General features: G+C 55.5%; 1 protein-coding gene across 1 annotated transcript in view; it reads right to left on the reverse strand.

Annotated features, from left to right (window-relative positions):
* SGSM1 (small G protein signaling modulator 1) overlaps positions 1 to 21,496 on the reverse strand; it is a 62,119-nt gene that overhangs the window by 32,495 nt on the left and 8,128 nt on the right. The window contains exons 3-10 of the mRNA XM_036277082.1: positions 11,405 to 11,480; positions 8,618 to 8,780; positions 6,476 to 6,628; positions 3,667 to 3,734; positions 3,262 to 3,407; positions 3,009 to 3,140; positions 2,416 to 2,540; positions 207 to 274 (exon numbers count right to left, since the gene is read on the reverse strand). Of these exons, the coding sequence (XP_036132975.1) occupies positions 207 to 274; positions 2,416 to 2,540; positions 3,009 to 3,140; positions 3,262 to 3,407; positions 3,667 to 3,734; positions 6,476 to 6,628; positions 8,618 to 8,780; positions 11,405 to 11,480 (931 nt within the window). The remainder of the gene's footprint in view (positions 1 to 206; positions 275 to 2,415; positions 2,541 to 3,008; positions 3,141 to 3,261; positions 3,408 to 3,666; positions 3,735 to 6,475; positions 6,629 to 8,617; positions 8,781 to 11,404; positions 11,481 to 21,496) is intronic.

The raw sequence follows: 21,496 nt of genomic DNA on the forward strand, positions 1-21,496 counted from the left end.
GGGGCACCAGAGGTCTGATGCTGAGCCCTTAACATCTGTCACTCGATCCTCACACTAACCCATGAGCAGGTGCTGTATGATCCCCACCGAGGGGAAACTGAGGCCTAGAGATGAGTCGGTTGCTGAGGTCGCACAGGTCATACGAGGGTGGGCCGGCAGGGGATCGAGAGGGAGGACCCGCCCTGTGCTCCCACCGCAGCCCCTACCTTGCTGGTGGCAGTGCAGGTAGACGATCTCTTCCAGGCGGATGGTCATGGCGTAGTCCCAGTAGACACTGGGAGGCGAGGGAAGGTTAAGCTGTGGGATGTCTGTTCGCCTCAGAGCGGAAGGGCCCCGAGGCCAGAAGACCTCGCCCGCAGGCCTTCCACCCTTCCCACCAGGACCCGCCTGCCCCGACCTCTGCACCGGGGTCCCCCCAGGCTCTCTGCCGGCACCGCGGTCCCCCAGGCTCTCTGCCGGCACCGCGGTCCCCCAGGCTCTCTGCCGGCACCGCGGTTGCCCCCCCCCAGGCTCTCTGCCGGCACCGCGGTCCCCCCAGGCTCTCTGCCGGCACCGCGGTTCCCCCCCCCCAGGCTCTCTGCCGGCACCGCGATTCCCCCCCAGGCTCTCTGCCAGCACCGCGGTCCCCCCAGGCTCTCTGCCGGAACCCCGGTCCCCCCCAGGCTCTCTGCCGGCACCGCGGTCCCCCCAGGCTCTCTGCCGGCACCGCAGTCCCCCCCAGACTCTGTCTGTACTGTGGTCCCCCCAGACTCTTCTTCGCTGGTCCCGATTTTCTAAGGACCCCTCCTTCTTGGCCCCTTTTATCCATCTGCTGTCTCTTGTGTATCTAGCTCAGTACCTAGCACATAGGAAGTACCTGCATAGTATTTACATTTTTTTTTTTATCTTCACCTGAGGACATTTTTCCATTTTTTGTTCAGATAGAGTGGGAGGGAGGGAGGGAGAGAGAGAAACAGCGACGTGAAAGGGACACATCAAGTGGCTGCCACCTGCACAACCAACCAGGGCCGGGGACAAAATGCAACCGAGGTACGTGCCCTTAGCGGGAACCGAACCCGGGTCTCTCTGGACCGCAGGCCGACACTCTAACCGCTGAGCCGAACCGGCCAGGACCTTGCTTAGTATTTAATGAGCAAATCCAGGCACTCCGGTTTCCCTGCTCGGTCTCACAAAGACGTCTGAGCACCTGTGTGGCGATCTGTGGCAGGTGCTCAGAGGAGACGTGAGGAAGGCAGAGTCCCTGCCTTCAGGGGACTGAGGTCTGGAGGGCGACAGTCAGCACACATGGGGCACAGAGTCGGCAGGTGACTATGATTCTGTGAACGGCACGAGGGAGACTCAGGGCTCCGTGCGCTGTGCACTCAGCTGGGAAGTCGGGGAAGGCCCGATACCAGGGTTAGTGCGAATGACTGAGGCAAGGTACTGGGCCAGGAGCACCTCCTTGCCCCAGGGTCTGGCTGGAGCAGAATGATGTGGCCCAGCCTGGGACCAACCGCTCCTGCCACTGACCCCGAGGACAGATGGTGACCTCTGCACAGGAAGTGACCAGCTGAGAGAACAGTATTCATCACACCAAGGCCCAGGATCACTCACAGTGGGATTTAACATTGAACAGAACACAATAATAGCGTCTGGTTTGAAAGGAGTCCTTATTTCATTTACATACACACAGACGAACCCCTGCTGCCTGCGTGCTGCCGCCGGGTAACGCAGGGGCGGGGGTGGCCGCGAGGACTGGTGGATGGGCACTCAAGTCCTATCTATTTTCATGTTGGAAATGCTCACAACCAAACACGGTGAAGAGAGCAGGGCAACGCAGCGAACGGTGAGATCAGGCGTGGACACAGGGCAGACGCCACGGCCTCTCCTTCCCACCAGCTGCCGAGACTCCGCGAGCTGAACTAGGGGGCCGCTGCCCCCTGCACGAGGCTCCCCTGTTCTTCCTAGAGCTGCCCCTGATTGTGCTGGGACACGGGGCGGTGCAGCAGGGAACCCCCAGTCCCATGTTTCTTTGGAGTCGGACCCCAAAGTCTTTGCTGGTCTTATACGTCCCAGGATGTCAGAGGAGACAGCCCCAGACCGATGCCACCAACTGACACTTCCTGCTTCCCGTTTCCCTGAGGGACGGGAAAGCCGGCCGCGGGCGGGGAGTACTTGCCGTCTGTGGGCTTAGGAAATCTTTGATAAGATATTTCTGGGTGGTGTTTTGGCCAGAGCTCTGCCTAACTCCCCCACCCTAAGATTCTTCTGGTCAGTTCCTGGACCCTCCCAAGTCCTGGAGTTACCCACGAGGCCACCACCACAGGGCGGCTGGGCCAGGCGACAACCAGATGGAACACAGGGTAGAGCCAGGGCACAAGGAACAGGGCACAGACTTCCCTGCGCCAGGGGGAGGGGAGTGACCCAGCACCCTACCTTCTCTCGTAGTCCAGGTCTCCCACAGACCCGTTCATCAGCTGGTTGGGCGTCCACTTCAAGGTCATGACATCAGCTGTCTGGTGCAGGGACAGGTACCCCGGGACGGCCTCCATGTCGTCCCTCTGCAGAGAGAGGAGGACTCAGGCCTGGTTGTAGTGCCAGAGGCGACAGTGGACATGGCCCATGTGACTCAAGGACACACAGCGGGGACCCAGACGCTGGGTCATTCCCTCCAAGGTCACGGCCATTTGGAAGACCCTGACCTGTCTGTGACATGGAGCCAGACCCTGTGGGGGGCTGGGCCCGAGCTGGGGGCTCACCGGCCCGTGGGGGGCTGGGCCCGAGCTGGCCGCTCACCGGCCCGTGGGGGGCTGGGCCCGAGCTGGCCACTCACCGGCCCGTGGGGAGCTGGGCCCGAGCTGGGGGCTCACCGGCCCGGCCCGTGGGGAGCTGGGCCCGAGCTGGGGGCTCACCGGCCCGGCCCGTGGGGAGCTGAGCCCGAGCTGGTGGCTCAACCGGCCCGTGGGGGGCTGGGCCCGAGCTGGCCGCTCACCGGCCCGTGGGGAGCTGGGCCCGAGCTGGCGGCTCACCGGCTGGACGAGAACGTTGTTCTTGCCGTACAGCAGGGTGGCGCGCGAGTTCTGGTGCAGCGACTCCACGTAGTCGCGTGCGGAGAGGGACGGCCGGTCGTCCACGCTGCCACTCGAGTGCCTCTTCTGGATCTGACAGTGTGAGCAGAGGTGGAGGACGAAGCCTGCCGTGACCCCCAAGGCCCACTCCTGCCCCCACGCCGAGACAGGCGCTCAGCGAGCTGCCCCCCAGGGCCCCACCGCCCCCACTCACGCAGAGGGCTGGACGCTTGGTGGGCGAGTCCTGTCGCAGGTGTGAGCTGTGGATGCGGTGCCTCTGGACGAGCTCGTCGGCGGAGGGGTCGGTCCAGAAGTGGTCCGCCGTCTTCATCTTGGTGTACTCCAGCGCGCAGGGCCCCACTGCACAGCGGACGGGGCTGCACGCTCGGCCGGAAAGTCCGCCCTCCCGTCCACCACCAGATGGCCACCCATTTCATGCCCCTCTCCTCTAGCCAGCAAGGACGCCCCAGGTCCTGCTAAGGCGAGGCACAAGACCCTGGGAGCGAGAGACAGGGAACAAGTACGTTTTGATGGCGGAGGCTGGAGGCAGGTGAGAGAGGCCCTTAGGAGGTGCCCTGTGAGCCGAGACCAGCCGAAGCTCAGCGCGCGGACCACTCACCCAACAAAGACGCAAGGATGGGGCCATCCACGGGGTCCATCAGGAGCGCTTCCTTTTCGTAGTATTTACTAGCAAGAGGAGAGAACATGCAGGTTTGGGTGGTGACCAGCAGAGGGCGCCCAACCCACCACGGCCTGGTGGTTAAGAGCAGCCCCCTCCTGTCACGTGGTTGCTGCTGGAAGCCTCAGCTGCCCCGTCTGTGAAAGGAGATAAGAATATATCTCAGAGGCTGCTGGGAGGACTTTCGGGAGAGAAATGAAAGGCACAGATTCCAGCGCGCGCTGGCCACGTGACCGCTCACTACGCGGCTGCAGAAAAGCCTTAATGAGGTCGCTGGAATAGCAATCAGAAGGCTGCCGGCCGGCTGCTTCCCCTGCTTCCGCCGCGTCGTCCCTTTCAGACAGGAAGTCATGTAGAGGCACAGATGGTATCTACCCTTCTATTATCGAGGCAATAAAACACTTTTCAGCTGTGGCTGTTCCAAAAGGCCTTCCTGTCCAGAGCCACGGGGACAGTGCTGGCCTGACGCACTCAAAGACACCCCCCGACTTCTGACTTCGAAATACCACGTGGAGCCGCCAGTACTTCAGGGTTTGTGCTGAATGTTTTTGGTTTTTGTTCAAGTTGTATAATGGTTTCTAAACAGGGACAGAATGTCAGAGTTCAAAGGACCTTGTTCTGACCTGCCGATCTCGGCCCCAGAGAGGGAAGTCGCTAGCTGGCGGCCACACAGCAGGTGGACGCGGGCGGGCTGCACGCCGCTGGCCCGGCTCTGTCCCTCCTCCAGTCGGGAATCGAGGACAGAGGATCTGGAGGCAGAGAGACTGAGTGGGAGCCATCTCGGCACCTCGCCCCCTCGCTGTGTGGCCCTGGGCGGGTGACTATCCTCTCTGAGCTTCAGGACGAAATGGGAGGATGCTGTGCCCGGGCGGCTGGGCGCGTGGGACGCCGACCTGCGTGTGCAGCCAGAGCAGACTGACACCAGCAAGCTCGCTGTGGGGGCAACGTCATCGTCATCGTGCCCAAAGAAACCTTCGACCAACCAGAACACTGGCTGAGGCAGGACTGACATGCCTGGACCTGCTCAACTTCGAGTTGGTGTCAGGTCTGAAGATGACACTTCCAGACACTTTCCACTCCACCATCCGTGTCCCTTCCAAAAACCGGCAGTTACGTGACCTTGGAAATCTGCCTTCAAAAACAGCAGGGAGGCCCGGGAGCAAGACGTGACTGTAAAAGTACCTGAAGGAGTTGCTTTAAGGTGGTGTGTTTCCTTCAAACAGTTCTTCATCCCGAGTGTGGTGAGGTTTATATGAGACAATATGTGTATTAACATTTCACAACCATATAGCAAGAACATGAGTCTATGTAAAAACTGCTGAAATCCCAATAAAGGCTGTAGTTTCGGTAACAGTACTGTACCAACGGCAACGCCTTGCTCTGAGACTTGACTCTGGTTGTGTAAACGCTATCACTGAGGGAGGGAAGAACTCTCTGCGCTAAGGTCGTAACTTCTGTGTGAATCTAAAATTCAAAATAACAAGTTGAAAGAAGCAACAGCAGGTTGGCGTTGCTGCTCAAATAACTGCTAATTCCTTCTGACCGACACATTCAGTAGGGAAACACAAGGTCATACACCGAAGGCAATAACTTCAGAGGTCCTGGACCCACAACAGGGCAGGGCACAGAGACATCTTACAATTTACAAGAAGGTGAAGAGATTAACTGCAGCCCCAGGGCCTGGGGTGCTTTCGGCTCCTCTTCTGCCTCATGGCCTTTGTACCTGCTGCTCCCTCTGCTGGGAACGCTCTTCCCGGCCCCTCACCACACCCTTCACATGGAAGCTTACCTGTCATACCTCCCAGGACACTTTCCGTGACCGCCTGGAGGGGTCAACCCCCACCCACCTGTCTTGGAACACTCATCACATATGATTACAATGACTACTTGACTGTTCGCCCTGCTACAGTGCGAGCTTCATGAGGGGACGGACCTTGACCTGAACTCCCAAACAGATTTTCCTAGCAAACAGGCAAAGAGTAAAAGATGGTAATACCCACTGTGTGTGAAGGTGTACACAGGCACCTTCGTATACCAAACGATGGGGGAGTCTCAGACATCTCTCTCTGTCTCTCTCTGTCTGAAGAGTGCCGGCTAGGGAGAGTCTCAGGGTACAGATTCTTCAGGGGCTCCCCACTGCTCTTCACAGGGAAGACTCACGCATCCCCAGTGTATGGGAGAGTGTGGGGCACAGAGACGATCAGGAAACGCTTACTGGATGAGGAAGTGATTACACGGGAGAACGCTCGCTGAGAGGACTCATATATAAAAGCTTTACATCAGGCAATTCTGAGCTAGGAGAGAAAATGTAAAGAGTCACCATGCACTTCCAAAATGCTGCGTTCTCGCTACCTCCCCTTCTCATCTCTGGAGCGGCAGCAATCCCTATGCCATCTACCCAAGGAGAAGACAGAGGCACAGAGAAGCTAAGGGATTTCCCCGCGGCCACATGGTTGGCTAGTAGACTGTGGGCTTACTTCACTGGAGAAGGAAGATCACCAGCATCTCAAGATCCTTATTCCCCACTCCAAATGCAAGACCCTGCATTGCTACCAAACACCTGAATCTTCCCAAGGTTCTAAGCTAGGCTAGTTCCGATTCAAATGTCCAGACGACCTGTATTTCATTACTCTAAAGTCAAGTGCGTATTAAGGGGAAAAAGAGAGAGGTTTCGTGCAAGGGGGTGCAATTTCCAAGCCTGCCAGCAGGTGGAGACAGAGCGCAGCCAGGCATCGTCTTTCCAGCTCACCTGCTGTTTTCCACAAGGTAATGCACAATTTTGTCCAGGACCTTCTCAAACAAGGCTGTGCGGATCCACAGGTGCTTGATGGCAAGTGGGGACAGGTTGGGCAGCTTCGGTAGCTTCCGCACATTCTCCTGGAGGCCCTGGATCTGGTTTCGCCTTTGAGACCAGTAAAGGAGGAGAAAAGATATTCACAAAAGGGAAAATCCAACTGGACCAATATTCAAATGAGAAAATGTTCAACCTCTCTAGAAGATAAATAAATGGCAACTAAAACCACACTGCTCCTGGCAAATGGGTAAAGAGTTGAAAAGAAATAACACCCAGTGAGTGTGAAGATGTGGTAAAACAGACAATGTCATACACTGTGGACGGGTAGGCCAGGATCTCATACTGATATTCTCTCTCAATATCCATCCATCCTCTCTGCTGGAAAGGAGTGCTGGCCAAGAGGAGTCCTGGACTACAGACCTGCAGCGGCTCCTGACTGCTCTTGAGAAGCAAACTTCACATGACCTTCCTCCTGTTCACCTCTCCATCCATTTCCTATCACTGTCCTTTCTGACCCCGTGATCCCGCCAGACAGAAATGTCTGCAGATCCCTGAGGCCCCCCCCCCCCCGGGCTCTCGTCTGAGGACTCCCCATGAGCTGCTGCTCCCCTCCCTCCCCCCCCAGGCTAACCCCTCTCACTGCTCAGGGCTCAGCGAGGACACCCCTCCTGCAGGGAGCCTCAGAGCAGCCAGACGCTGAAGCCTAACTTCCTGCTCACTCCTCTTCCCCTCCACACTGTAACCTAAGAGCAAGGACTAGGCGATTCAATTATTTTAACAAATATAACACTTCCTGAGAGTCTACCATGGGGCAAGAATGGCTCTGCTTCATGTGTGTATCTGCAGGGCCTCGCCCAGTGCCTTGCCCAGTGCCTGGCATGTGAGGGGCTCACTATGTACACTCGTGAACGAGTGACTGCGTGAGTGCATGGCTCTCCTTGACCACCCGGCATGGGCAGCTCTAATTCCTCCGTGAACAGCTCCCAATATGATGCAAGCCCATCCTGAAGAAATTATCAGCAACACCTGGGATTCAGCAGCTGGCCTGGAAGACACCTGAAGACCAGGTAGCTGATTCCGATACCAAATGGGAGCAGGCAATGCCAAACCCAGAGTCCTGCCCATCAGGCAGTTCTGGCCAGCAGCCCTGGGCAGGCAGGTCCTGAAGGTCAAGGAAAGGGCCATTTCTCAGCAGTGCAGTGGACTGAGCGCCCGTGGCAGAGACGGTGACACGGGCAAGCCTGTCTCCATTCCCTTGCCCGTGACAGACAGGCTGACCAATCCCCGCGCTCTTTCCCTAGAAGCCCAGCCACGTTCACAGCGCAGTCTTCGGGCAGCCTCAGCTCCACCAGGAGTTGAAACCTACTTGCCATCCCTGCCAGGCGCCAGCTGGGAGTTGGGCTGTGCAGTCGGAACTCCGGGAGTGACTCTGGGGGGAGGCGCTCGCGTACACACCTCATCCGCGAGCCTCCCCCTGTGCAGTCAGCCAAGAGCAGCGAGTGCCGTCACCGCTCCCCGGTAGTGGTTGCCTCAATGTGAGTTTCACTGGGGGTCCAGGTGAACAGAGACCATTTGGTTCTAACCAACTCTGGCCTTGCCGCATTAGAACAGGGCGTGGCTCACAGGAGGCACGTACTCATTCAACACTCATCTCTTGGGCACTAGGCTCTCCCAGATGCTGGGGACATAATGGGGAGTAACAGATGTAGTCACCTGTCCTCATAGAATTCAGGCAAAAAGGGGAGACAGACAACAATCAAGTAAATAGTGAATGAACAAATAGATGAATGATTACACGTGGTGGTAACAATTGGGAAGAAAAAGAAATGAGGTGATATGAAAGAGAAATGGGGTGAGGGTTGGAATTTACCCTTAGCTAGGGGAAGGCCTGAATGAGGACAAGGAGCCAGCCATGGAAGACGAGGGATGTGAACCAGGTGGAGGACACAGCATAAGCAAAGGCCCTGGGGTGGAAGAGTCTGGTGGGTCTGAGGAGCAGAAAGGAGAGCGGAGACAGCGCTGGGGGCACGAGCTCTCAGGGCTCCGGAGGGCCTGTCTGGGGGACCGCCCCAGCCCGCAGCCCTGCTCTGCACTCACGTGCTCTCGATCAGCTGCTCCAGGTCCTGGACCTTGCGGCTCAGCTCCTCGGCTGGCGGGAAGCTCTTGCCCACCTTCATGAAGAGAGCGGCGATCTTGTTGCTGCGCAGGAAGCCGGCCGCCCGCCGCCGCAGCCCGTGCAGGACGCAGGCCTCCACAGCAGCTGCAGAGACATACGGTCAGCGGGCCCTCCTGCCCGTGCTCCCCAGCACCCGGCTCGGCTGCAGATCCGTCACACAGGCGTCTGGGAGAGCCGGGCCCCCATAGCAACAGCTCTGTGACGACACCACGCAGAAGCATGTCTGCCTCTCCACCTTGCAGCCCCTCCACGGGAGAAAGGGAGCTTAGTGGACCCGCACTCACAGCCCCAGGGCAGACCAGCTCTCTTCACACCCTCTCCCAGCCCCACCCAGCCCCACCCAGCTGAGACTGGGGCATGACATCCCCTTCCAGAGCCTACTTGCTGCCTGTGGAGCCTGCGTCCTGCTCCCTGCACGGGAGGGTCTGAACACTACCCTCCTAAGCCTGCTGTGGGATGAGGGGGGAAGGGCAGGGAAGGCACTCAGCACAGAACCGGAACGCAGTGCTTTCTGCCTGTTCTAGCCCTCCTGTCAGTCGGTGGGGGCGGGGACAGGACCACGGGACTGCTGAGCGCCTTCTGCATTAAAGGGCCATGTCCTTGTCTTCACTGTTGTGATTCCAGGAACAGCTGACGTAAGAACCCTGTTTTAAGCCCCACCCCAACCAGGGAAAACCATCCCCATCTTTCAGATGTGGAACTGAGGCTCGAGAAGTGAACCGAATTGCCCAGAGGCCCCAGCAAAGAAGTGATGGAGCCAGGGTCCAGCCTAGGCCTGCGTCCAAGGTTTGCTCACCACACTCGTGCCTCTACAAAGGATCTTTAAAAGGATTCAGTCGTCATCTTCCCATTTCTCTGTTTCCTCTGGACACCCTGCCCAGCTCTGGGGGTAGCCTGGGCTCTGCCACTAACCCACTGTGTGACTTCAGGCAAATCACTTTCCCTCTCTGGGCCGCAGTGTTCCTGTCTGAAAATAAGCCCTGTGCAGGCCATTCCGACAGCTCCTGTCTCATTTCTGGTCATTCCAGCAGCCCGCCACTAGGTGTCTCCTTCCCGTCTGCCTCCCACAGCGGACTGGGAGCTCAGTCTGGTACCCAATAGGAGCCCGGCCGATGTTTAGGGGAAAAACTGAGCACATACTAAGAGGCACTCATGGGGCACGTAGGGTGTCAGACCAGTGTTAAGGTTCGCCCTGCTAATCCTCGCGACAACCCCAGGAAGGGAGCCTTCCACGTAGCGTCAGCTCACAGCAGAGCACGCCAGCACTCCGGGTCAAGAACCCAGCCAAGGTTATGTGATGAGCAAGAAGAAACACTGAGAAGTGTAACTGCTTGTCTTGGTCTTTTGTCAGCAATGACTTCATTCTGAACGAAGGCCCACATCTTGCCTACTCTGCCCACGGACTTACAGTACTCCAGGCGAGGCTCTGTTAAGTTATCTCCACTTCTGCTTACACACAGTACTTTTCATTTGTTTCTGTCACAGTGTGTCCAGCATCTATTTGGGCTTTGCAGCCCTGATTCTGCGGACGGCTCACAGGGACAGTGGGTAAAGGTGCCTCGGTGGTCCTTCAGCCCACGCATTTCTCCCACCCAAACACGCGATCGGTGCTAGCACTTCCTACTCCTGTAATCTTTTGCTGACAAGTATGTTAGCAAGTCCTAAAACGGGCATCCATACTATTTTATTTGCAAATAAACACGTCCAGGAGAAAAACTGTTGCGCATACATATACCCCATATGTACATTTATATAAAGTCATAGTTGTGTGTGTGTGTGTGGATATATACACCTGTATATACACATATGTGTTTAAACAAACATATCTCACTTTTAGTAAGATCTTGCCAAGTCCACCCAACAAAAAAAGTGGCAGAGGTGGGATAGGAACCCAGGTCCGCCTGGCTGCAAAGGGGTGAAACCGGCATCCCTGGGCTCCCAGGTCATGTGTGCATGCAGCAGGCCCATGGGTGGTATCCCCAGATGTCTAAACAGAAGCTGAGGGGCTTCTCCATGGGGCCAGGATCACGAGAGGGAAATTATAGCATGTTCTTCACTATGAGACTCTCCAATTGTGAAATGAAGAGCTTTAGGGGGAGAAGAAACGAAATACACCCACTTGTACATACACATCAATTATGAGCCAAGTCCTGACTTCAGGGACATGCAAAATACGTGTCTCTCTAGCCATCAGGAAAGTACAGTAAGAACCTGGCAGTGTGGTTATTTCTGGAACCTTGTGAGCGTAGCTGGTGCAAGGAGAGAAGTCTGAGTCACGCTCTGAGCCCTGGTCCTGTCCCTGTGCCGAGCCAGCTAGAGGTGATCCTTGACGATGTCGACGGCTCTTGATTCCCTGGTCCCCATCCATCCTCTCCCTTTACTTGGCAGCAGCCACAGGCAGAGTGAGGACAGGACATGGAGCCCACCCCTCAGATGCAAGACCACTGTCACCTGGGGCAGGGTCAGTGTGAACTGAGCCCACAGGAGGGAAGCCAGGCCTCCAGTATTAACCGTGATTACCTCTTCATAGGTACAGAGGGCATGCTTAATTTCTTCTCTAGACTTTTCTGTATTTCCCAATTCCCTCAGGAAGTCCCTTTGGAATCCGAAAATAACTGCAGCGTTACAAAGCAAAAAATGGTGTGAGCATCCTTGCTCAGACACGCATGTCCCCGAGGCAGCCCACAGAGAAGTAGCCACGGACTCACCACAGAAGGAGATGATGTGGCTGCTGTCTTCGTGGACAAACTTCCGTGTGACGGCCTCCTCCATGATCTGCTTCACCTGGAAGGCAGAGACAGCTGGAGGGGAGACCCCAAATGCGACCTGGGGTGCAGACACCCCCCTGGGGCCTTCTCAGGCTGTCTGAGACACCTTGATAACTGCTTCCATTCTACACCCTACTCACCACGTCTCCCGTAGGTCCAAGGCCCATGTCCTGGGGTAGCGCCACACTTCATAGGTTACTCATCTTTCTTACAGGCTCTGTGCATGACAGGCTTCCTCTCAGCTGTCACACAGAATGTCATCCCCTTCCCTGACTTTATCTAAGGCAGCCCCCCCATCCCATTCTAGTTACCCTGTTCCAGAGGCGCACACCACTCCCCTCCTGTGTTTGTTTACTGTCTGTCTCCCTCTTCTAGCATATACACGCCCGAGGGCAGGGCCTCACCTGCCGGGTTCACTGCTGTGTCCCCGGAGCCCAGCGCACAGCCAGAACGGTGCTGGTGCACAGTAAGCGCTCAGTGAACATTCTCTAAATGAGTGCAGGAACGAGTGAGTGAAACAGGTACATCGAAGAATCAGGAGGGCGTCATGTGAAAATTCAGCCCTGGAACCTGGCAGACCTGGGTTCAAAGCCCTGCCTGGCACTTACGAGCTGGAGCTGGGATCTTATTTTGGGAAACAGGCTCAGGAAAGTGAAGTAACTCCCCCAGAGAAGCGGGGCCGGCTGAGTGGAGACAGAATTCCAGTCGGGGTCTGACGCCCAGGCTACGTGCTCTCCTCCCCATACTCGGTCACTTAACAGACATTCCCAGGGTTACCTGTACATGAACTCGTTATACCCTCTCCACAGCCCTGTGAGGACAGCTCTACTTTTTTTTTTTTTTTTTTTGTACAGATAGAGTGGGAGGGAGAGAGAGGAAGAGACAGAGAGAGAGAAACATCGATGTGAAAGGGACACATCAAGTGGCTGCCACCACACGACCAACCAGGGCTGGGGACAAACTGCAACCGAGGTACATGCCCTTAGCGGGAACCGAACCCGGGTCTCTCCGGACCGCAGGCCGGCGCTCTAACCGCTGAGCCAAACCGGCCAGGGCAGGACAGCTCTACTTTTATACATATTTCTCAGAGGTGGAGACTGAGGATCAGAGAGTTGATAGTTTGCTGGCAGGACAAAGCCAGGAAGGGGTGCATGTGGGATCTGAACCCCGATCTGTCCGAGGGCCCCACCGAGTCCTGCATCAGGCCCTCCGAAGTCCCAGGTGACGAGAAGCCTGCGAGCAGGGATCCCTCAGCCTCTCCCAATCTGGGGACCGTAAGAAGCACTGAACTGGGAGTCAGGAGACCTGGGTCACCTGGATCTGACGCTCTGTCATCACTTTCTGTGGGAGACTGTCAGGGGTGGGGCATCGCAAAGGTCACAATGGTCAGGAAGCATTTGTCCCTCTCTGGCATCCACTCCCAGGGGTCCTCCGACAGCTGCTTGCATTCCTGCGAGGATGGGGCTCTCGCTCCTTTTGGGAACTAGATTAGCTCTCAGGACAGGGTGTCAGGAGGCAGCCGGGAGGGCCTAACAGCCTGGAATGTGGAGTCACTGATCTGGGGTCAAATCCTTGGCCAATCACGATCTGCATGATCCTGGACGGGTTTCCCATCTGTCAAACGGCGCGGATGATAGCAGCACCCCACCTCACAGGGTAATGCGAGGCTTGAATGAGATCACAGAGTCACCTACACCTGGCCCCCAGCAGGAATTCCACAATCGGTATCCGCTCCTGAGCCTACAGTGACTGTCCGATTCACTGCTTGGCCTGCAGTGGACTCTCCCAATCAGGGCCTCACTGGCCCCGCCCCTCCAAGTCAGACCTCTGAGCACCTGCCCAGCCCGTCTCTGGCCCCACCCCGCAACCTTCGGAATCAGCCCCGCCCTCCTGCCATCCTTCCCTCTACCTGCAAATATTTAAACAGCATAAAAGGAGGATTAATCTCAGGACGGAGTCAGGCAGGGAACTTCTGGCCAACCTGCAGAGCAGGAAGGGGGGCTCCCGGGGCTCCCGGGGCTCCCAGGCCTGCGCTGTCTACTCCCTCCTCACACCTGCCACCTGCCCACATCCGGGTACCCTCACATTGCCCACCGTGAGCCCTGCCAGGTTGCAAACCAACTTGCCAGTCCTCCCTGCCTCCCCACACGGTGCTGTGTTCACGCTCTCAAACCGGAAAGGAAACGACACGGCCCAGAGCTCAGCGCTATCAGAGGGATATGGAAACCGCAGGCAGGGGGCCTCCAGCACAGCTGGCACCACATCAGGGAGGCACGAGGTCGCTGCGTAAGAACATGAGCTTGGCCACCAGACCAGGTCCAACTCCAGCTCTGCCATTAGCTGGGTGGCTGCAGGCCTCAGTCTCCCCATCTGTGAACTGGGGCACCACCGCGCCACCCCTCGGAGTACGTGAGAGGTCTATGAACACACGTGCAGAGCTCTCGGGGCTCAGCTTCAAGGACGGCTGCTGGTCTCCGTCCTGACAGAGCTGCCTCCGATACCACTCTGCAGAGGACGCGCACGCAGCCTTCACTCCGCGCATTGATAACCAGGGGACCCGGTTCTGAACAATGCAGAACGCACATTCGAACAGGCTCCGCAGGTGTTTTGTGGTTATTCCCGGTGTTACGTTTTTTATGACTCATAAGCTGAGGTCATTTGCGAAGGACACCAGGAGTCAGAGGAAACCACCATAAACAACCCGAGGAATTATAAAGGTGTTTCATTAATAAGAATCAACTTGATGCCTTAGTAACGGGGAGACCGACAGACACCACCTCAGTATGACCTTATATTAAACCTGGATGCCTCTGGGACTTCTTAAGGTTTCTTGAGCATTTTTAAATAGAAATAAATAGAAATAAATTCTGGCTTTAAGGACGTAGAAAACAACAAAACAGATGCAGAGCTCAAAAAGGGGCAAGGGCGCAGACACCTTGTCTGAAACAGAGCGCCTTGCTTTATGCTGTCTTAGAACTTCCCACGGCCTGTCACTGCCCATCTGTGGGTTTATCCATCTAGGGTCTGTCTCCCCGACGTAGGTCCCGAGCCCCCAGGGCAGTGCCTGGCTCACGGAAGGTGCTCAGTATCTGCTTGGTGATCGCTCTGATTATATTAGTAACACTGCTTACTGAGCTGGGTTGCAGGCAGGGTCCTAGGCCCTTTGGACACCTGCTCTTGTTTGCTTTGTGTGTGAGGCTGCGGTCGGCAAACTTTTCTGTAGAGAGGCAGACAGCAACTATTTCAGGCTTTGAGCTAGGGCTGCCAGATAAAATACAGGGTGCCCAGTGAAATCTAAATTTCAGATAAATAAGGGTTTTTGTTGTTGTTGTTGTTGTTACGTATGAACCAAATGTTGCACGGAACAGACATGCAAAGATAACCTGTTCTTTTTCTGAAATTCAAATCTAACTGGGCATTCTGAATGCTCTTTGCTAAATCAGCCAAACCTACTTTCAGGCCACGACAGTCTGTGTCGCAGAGTCTTGTTTGCACAACCCTGAGAACGTGAGCACCATCCTTGGCTCGGGCAGCGCACGAACAGGCTGGGTTTGGTCCGCAGAGCCCCCTGGCTTAAAGCACCCAGAGCAATGCCTGTGGCGCAGAGAAGACCTGAATAAACATCACCAGGCTGCCCCCTGCCCCTCAGAGGCCTGCTGCTCAGTCCTGACTCAGGCGGAGGGTGCCAGGCAGTGTGGGTGGGTGAGTCATGCTGAACCAACGCTGGCCTGTGAGATGGGGCCCCCAGGCAACCTGACTCTTACGTTGGTAAGAAACTGGCAGGGGGGAGAAAAGGTAAATTAGGGTGCCTGGAGGGCCTTGGGGGGGCCTTAGAAATAACTCCTGAGCATGTGGGGGAAGTGGGGATGACTCAAAGGCCCCTTGACAACCATGGGGGGAAAGGGGTGAGCTTAGGACAGCTGTGCCCCTCTGCAGGTACCCAGCTGCTGAGAACAAAATGTATATGCTTAGCCTGGCCGGGAGCTCAGTTGGTTAGAGCATTGTCCCTATGCACCAAGGCTGTGGGTTCAATCTCTGGTCAGGGCACATATAAGAATCAACCAATGCCCTGGATGGTTTGGCTCAGCGGTTGGAGCGTTGGCCTGCGGTCTGGAGAGACCCGGGTTCGGTTCCCGCTAAGGACACGTGCCTCGGTTGCGGTTTGTCCCCGGCCCTGGTTGGGTCGTGTGGGTGGCAGCGACTCGATGTGTCCCTTTCACGTCAATGTTTCTCTCTCTCCCTCTCACTCTATCTGAACAAAATATCAAAAAGTGTCCTCGGGTGAGGATTAAAAAAAGAAAGAAAAAGAATCAACCAATGAATGCATAAATAAGTGGAACACATTGATGTCCCCTCCCTTTTCTTCTTCTCTCTCTAAAATCAATAAATATATTTAAAAATAGCAAGCCAGCATCTCCAGCCCTGGTTCAAACCACTAATCCTTGAACATAGGTCCCCAAAGGCAGTGTCATGGGCTCACCTCCCTGCTTTTGCTCATGTGTGCCTTCTGCCAGGTGCCCCTCCATGTGTTCCAGCCGGCTAACTGCAACTCAGGCTTCAGCCCGGGCATCACCTCTTCCAGGGAGCCTTCCTGGACTACCCATACCCCAGTCGGGAAGAAGTGTACCTCTTCTTCATCCCACTAGCACCTGCCTTCCCAGCATTTATCACATGGACCGTCACCGTGGCTCATTCACTCAACATTTATCAGTGCCTCCTATGTGATCAGCACCATGTGGCAATCAGAGTCCCCGTCCTCATGGAAGTCACAGTCCAGCAAAAGGTGAAGACATTAAGCAAATCACACAAATAGGTAATATTTACAAAGTGAGACCAGCTTTCTGCAGCAAAAGAACTTGGGCCTGTTAAACAAACAGCAATGCTACTGGGTGGGTAGGGAGGTCCAGGCTGCCTGGAGGAGGTGATGCTCCAGATCTGAAGTACAAGTAGAGATGAACTCTCTGGGCCTCAGTTTCTCCAACTCTAAAGCAGAGGGAAAAACCTCTCCCCTGTGGCTGCCCCCATAGAGCTGCTTTGCAGCTCAAAGGAAGGAACAGGTGTAAGGACCCTGTGGCAGGGAAAGGCACTGCATGGAAACAGCTGGTGGCCTTTTATTTTTCAGTTTGTTATGGGCGAGGCAAGCAGGAGGCGAGAGCTGGGAGGGGCTGGAACAGGGCCGGTGGTGGGCAGGAGGAGCAGGGATATTTCAGGAAGCTCCGAAGCATGCTGCAGGGGGTGGGGGCGGATGGCGCCACCCAGCAAGCTGTGACTGTTTCCATGGTGTGGCCCCATCTTCCTTTCCTGCCAAATCCCGTCCCTTCCCTCCCCCATATCCTGAGCTCTGGTCGCATGTGCCATTCCGTCTGCGTGACCCACGTGATGCCCTACCAGGCCTTGGCCTGCACGGTCCCGTCCATCTGATATTCCCACCCATTCCTACCTCCACCTGCAACTCTGGAAAAACCACCACTTCTCTAGAACCTATGCCCTTTTCACTCCCTCTTTAAACCTCCAAAGTTGACGTGACCCCCCCCCCCCCAAGCTCCTAGAGTAACGCCCACTGTATAAGCTTTGAGCACTGGGTTCTGGAGTCAAACTTCCAGAATTCAAATCCCGGCTCTTGCACTCGTGATCTTGGGCAAATCATATCCCTTCTGTGAGCCTCAGCACCCCCATCAGTAAAATGGGTGACATGAGTACTTGCCTCTCAGGCGTACGGTAATACATCCAAAGCGTTAAACACAATAGCAGCCACCCAGGATGTGCTTCATCCACCTGCTTTATGTAACGACGACCAGCGTTTATTTATAGAGTGTTCACTGTGTGCGAGCGCCGTGCTTCAGGGCATTATTTCACCTAACCCTCAGGGTAACTAGGTGAGATGGTCCAGTTACCCTCCCCATTTCACAAACAAGGAAGTGGAATCTCGGTGAGGTTACAAGACTTGCCCAAGAGCACACAGCTTGCAGGCAGCAGGGTGGACACCCAAAGCCGTGACTGTGCCCGCACAGAACCTGGCACGCAGTAGGCTCATTCACTCACTCGATGGACACCTACAGGTGTCCCACAAGCGGAGCGAGAGCTTTACACACACAAGCCCAAGGACAAAACCACCACGCAGTACGGGTGTCATTGCTATTATTCCCATTTTCCCAATGAGGCAGCTGACCTGGGCGGGGCAGAAGTCACCTGGCCTGTGAGGAAGTGGGGTTAATTTGAGGTGCACTCCCCTGTCCCAGATCAAGGTGGGGACAAGCAGCCAGGTGGCCAGTGCACCTACTCTCAGCCCGACTCGGCCGAGTGTCAGCCAGCTCCTGGCTCCCGGCCAGGCTTCAGCCGCCACCCTGCATCCTCCCTCCCAGGACACCTGGTGCCTCCCTGCTCCCTCTGTCACACATCGGTTCCCAAAGGAGAATCGTGGTAACTAAAGAAACGTCCCACCTGAGATGCTCACGACAGAGTGAAAGAAGCCCATCGGAAAGGCTACGCACTGGGTTCCCAGAGCATGTTCTGGAAAAGGCAAAACTATGGAGACAGCAAAGATCCGTGGGCGCCAGGGGTTGGCGGGGAAGGAGAGACAGGCAGGCAGAACGCCGAGGATTTTAGGGCAGTGAAGCAGCCCTGGCCGGTTTGGCTCAGCGGTTGGAGCATCGGCCTGCGGAACGGAGGGCAGTGAAGCTATTCCGTGTGACACTACAGCAGTGGACACGTGTCATTATGCATTTGTCAAAACCCACAGAACGGACGCCCCCGAGAGTGGACCCAGGTGTCACCTGGACTTTGGGTGACAATGATATGTCAGCGTAGGCTCATCATCGTAACAAGTGACCACTCTGCTGCGGGTGCTGACAGTGGGGGGCTGTGCGTGCAGGGACAGGGGTATGTGGGAAATCTCTGCTCTCTCCACTCGGTTTTTAATGGGAACCTAAAACTGCTCTAAGAAAGAAAAGAAAAAGCACGTCCTTCCCTCACTGCGCCACGAATGGAGGGTGTCGGCAGGGCTCTCGCCTTTCAGCAGACGGGCCGAGGCCTCCTTGCAACGGGCATCCAGGTCCCCAGCCCACCGTGGCCCACAGAGAGGGGCCTGAAGGCGTCGGGCGCAGAGCAGGGGCTCGGCAACCACAGCGAATGGCTCAGAGCTTCCTGGTCTGGACGCTCACTCAGCTCGGGCCAGCCTTGCCCCACCCTCCTGCCCACACTCTTCCACCCTGCCCGACACAGCGCGGACAGATGAGGAGAGCAAAGCCGCCCAGGGCGCCCCTGCGCTGCATGCCCGGGCAGCGAGTGAGTGGGGAGTGGAGGGGCCGCGAGCCACACAGCGGTGGCACGTGAGTCTTCAGAGAGCTCCAGCTCCTTCCTCCGAACCTGCCCTAACCTGGCTGGTGGGCTGGCAGGGTCAGGATGCCTCCCACTCGGCTGCTGCCAGCCTGGATGTTAATCATTCACTGGCGTGCTATAAACGGGCGCCAGGCATTGCGCCCCAACAGTACACGGACTGGCCAGCCTGCCACGACCTGGACAGAGGGCTGTTCTGGGGCTGAGAATGGGGTTCTCATAAAGGGGTCTCCCATCACTACCCTGCGCAGGTGCCTCAGATACCCCTTGACCAGGGGGCTCCCCCATTGCCTGATTCTGGAACATTCGCCTGGGGCACCTTGGCAAAGGTCCTCCTGGCCAACACTCCCACGCAGTCACTGCTGGAGACGATGGGGCTATGAAGACAATGCCCTGGCTGTCCCCCACTCCCAGAGAAAACAGCCACCATGTGTCACGTTCCCAGCCCACACCCTGACACCCGCCTGCTTCCTCCCGGTGTGCTGCCCACTGCGTGTGGCAGCTCCCCTGGCAACGCACCCCACTTCCACAGACCCACGGGCCTCGTGCTCAAGGAACGCACACACACTCTCCCGTGTACCTAGACTCTCTGGCAGGCTGCCCAGACTGTGGGAGTCAGGCAGCTACAGGAAAGAAAGGAAATTCGCAGATGGTTGCTTAAAACACACACAGTGTGAACCAGAAACAGACCAGCCCCCTTGACACAAGCTTAGCAGGGAAAACAGCTAAATGCTGTCTGAAGACTGGATTGGAACCCTGGCTCTGCCTCCCACCAGCTGGGTGACCTGACTCACTTTCCCTGTGCTTTGCTTTCCTTGCCTGCCAAATGGGGTTATAAATAGGTTCTACCCCTCTCAGGTTTCTTTTAAGATTATATATGTTAATGAATGTAAAGTGCTTAGCACACTGCCTAGAACATGATAGAACCTTCTGGAAATACTCTAACCCTCTGTTGCCCAACAGTATCACTAGCCACACATGGCTATTGAGTAACTGAACATGGCTAGTGCAACTGTTTTTAATCCTCACCCAAGGATATGTTTAGACTGACTTTTGGAGAGAGAGGAAGAGGGAGAGAGAGAGAAACACTGATCGGTTGCCTCCTGCACGCCTTTTACTGGGGATTGAACCTTCAAACTAGGTAGGTGCCCTGACCAGGAATTGAACCCACATCCTTTTTGGTGTATGGGATGACACTCCAACCAACTGAGCCGCCCGTCCAGGAGAGGAAGTATTTTTAATTTAATTATATATAATTTAAATGTGAGTAGACACGTGACTCATGGCTCACATTGTGCAGGTCCAGAACATAGTAGGTGCCCAATAAATGCTAGTTATGGTTATTATTAGGGGGTGCTATCATTAGAGAGCTCGCTAGGTTAGAAATTAGGAGGCATCATTTCATTTCTGGGCATGGCACCGTACTGTACTGACCTGTGTACCCTGGCATCTTGCAGGGAGGTCCTGAACCATACTTGGGTATTTGGGTTGCAGACCACAGGTACTGGTGATAGCTGAGGATACCCTCTCCACACAGCAAGTACAAAACATTGATACAAGTTCAAGGCCGTGTACACCCCCCAAGTAGAAACCTCTCATCCAGCAGACACTTAGCACTCAGGAGGTCCCCAGGCAGCACCTGGGACCACAGCCAGGCACAGAGCACCAGTGGCTACTGCCACTGTCAGGGCCGGAGCTCCAAAGGCAGGCACCTTCGCTCCTCCGAGATGGACAATTGTGGCTTGTCTGCCTGGCATCCATCCCCCTGCCTGGTCCTTTCCCCTTGACTCCTCTGGGACCCCTCCCTTGCTTTCAGAGAGCTGGCTCCACACTTTGCCTCTCAGAACACTGGGCCAATCAGAACACTCTGCCCCACAGTGATTGGCACAAAAGAAGCACATGACCTAGGCTGGTCCAATGAGACCGAAGACTTTTGCTTGAACCATGGGGAAGAGGAAGCTTTCTTTCTGTGGTGATGCCAAGCTGGCAGATTGTGCCCTGAGAGCTGCTGGGCAACATTCTGCCTCCCCACAGAGAGGCAGAGCAGACAGCAAACACAGAGAAAGGCAGCAGGGAGCGATGGAGAGGGATGGGGGTCCTAATGACATCACCGGAACTCCTGGATACAGCTGTACCTGAAGCTGGGCTCACTCCAAACTCCCCAAACCCCTAAGCCAATAGATCCATTTCTAATGTCTCTTTTCCTTTCCATTTTATATTGATATATTTATTTACTGTTCCAGCTAGTTTTATGAGCAAGTTATTATCTAACTTGAAATGGGTAGAACTCACTAAAATATCCTGTTCTGCTGCTTCTCAGCTATGTGACCTTGGTCTAGTTTCTTAACCTCACTGAACTTCAATTTCGTCAGTAAACAGGAGTTGCTATTTGTACCTACTCTACAGGAAGATTGCTTTGTGGATTAAATGAAACAAGTAAAAACACTTGCAACAGTGTTTAATAAATGGTAGTTGCTACAACTCTAACTTACTAAACATAATTTATTAAATAATGATAATTTAAAAAAGAATTCAGTCAGTGCCCAAGCATCACCAAGCCTCTCGAGCTCTTAGGACTTCAGTTGTCTGACTTTAAATGGAGCCTTACTGCAAAGGGACATGTTGTCTTTTGTAAACAGCCACGATCTGAATTCCTTCAGGATTTGGCAAAGGCACATAAATCTATTCCACTCCTAT

The sequence above is a fragment of the Molossus molossus genome, unplaced genomic scaffold, assembly GCF_014108415.1.
Source record: "Molossus molossus isolate mMolMol1 unplaced genomic scaffold, mMolMol1.p scaffold_m16_p_22, whole genome shotgun sequence".
Taxonomy (NCBI): Eukaryota; Metazoa; Chordata; class Mammalia; order Chiroptera; family Molossidae; genus Molossus; species Molossus molossus.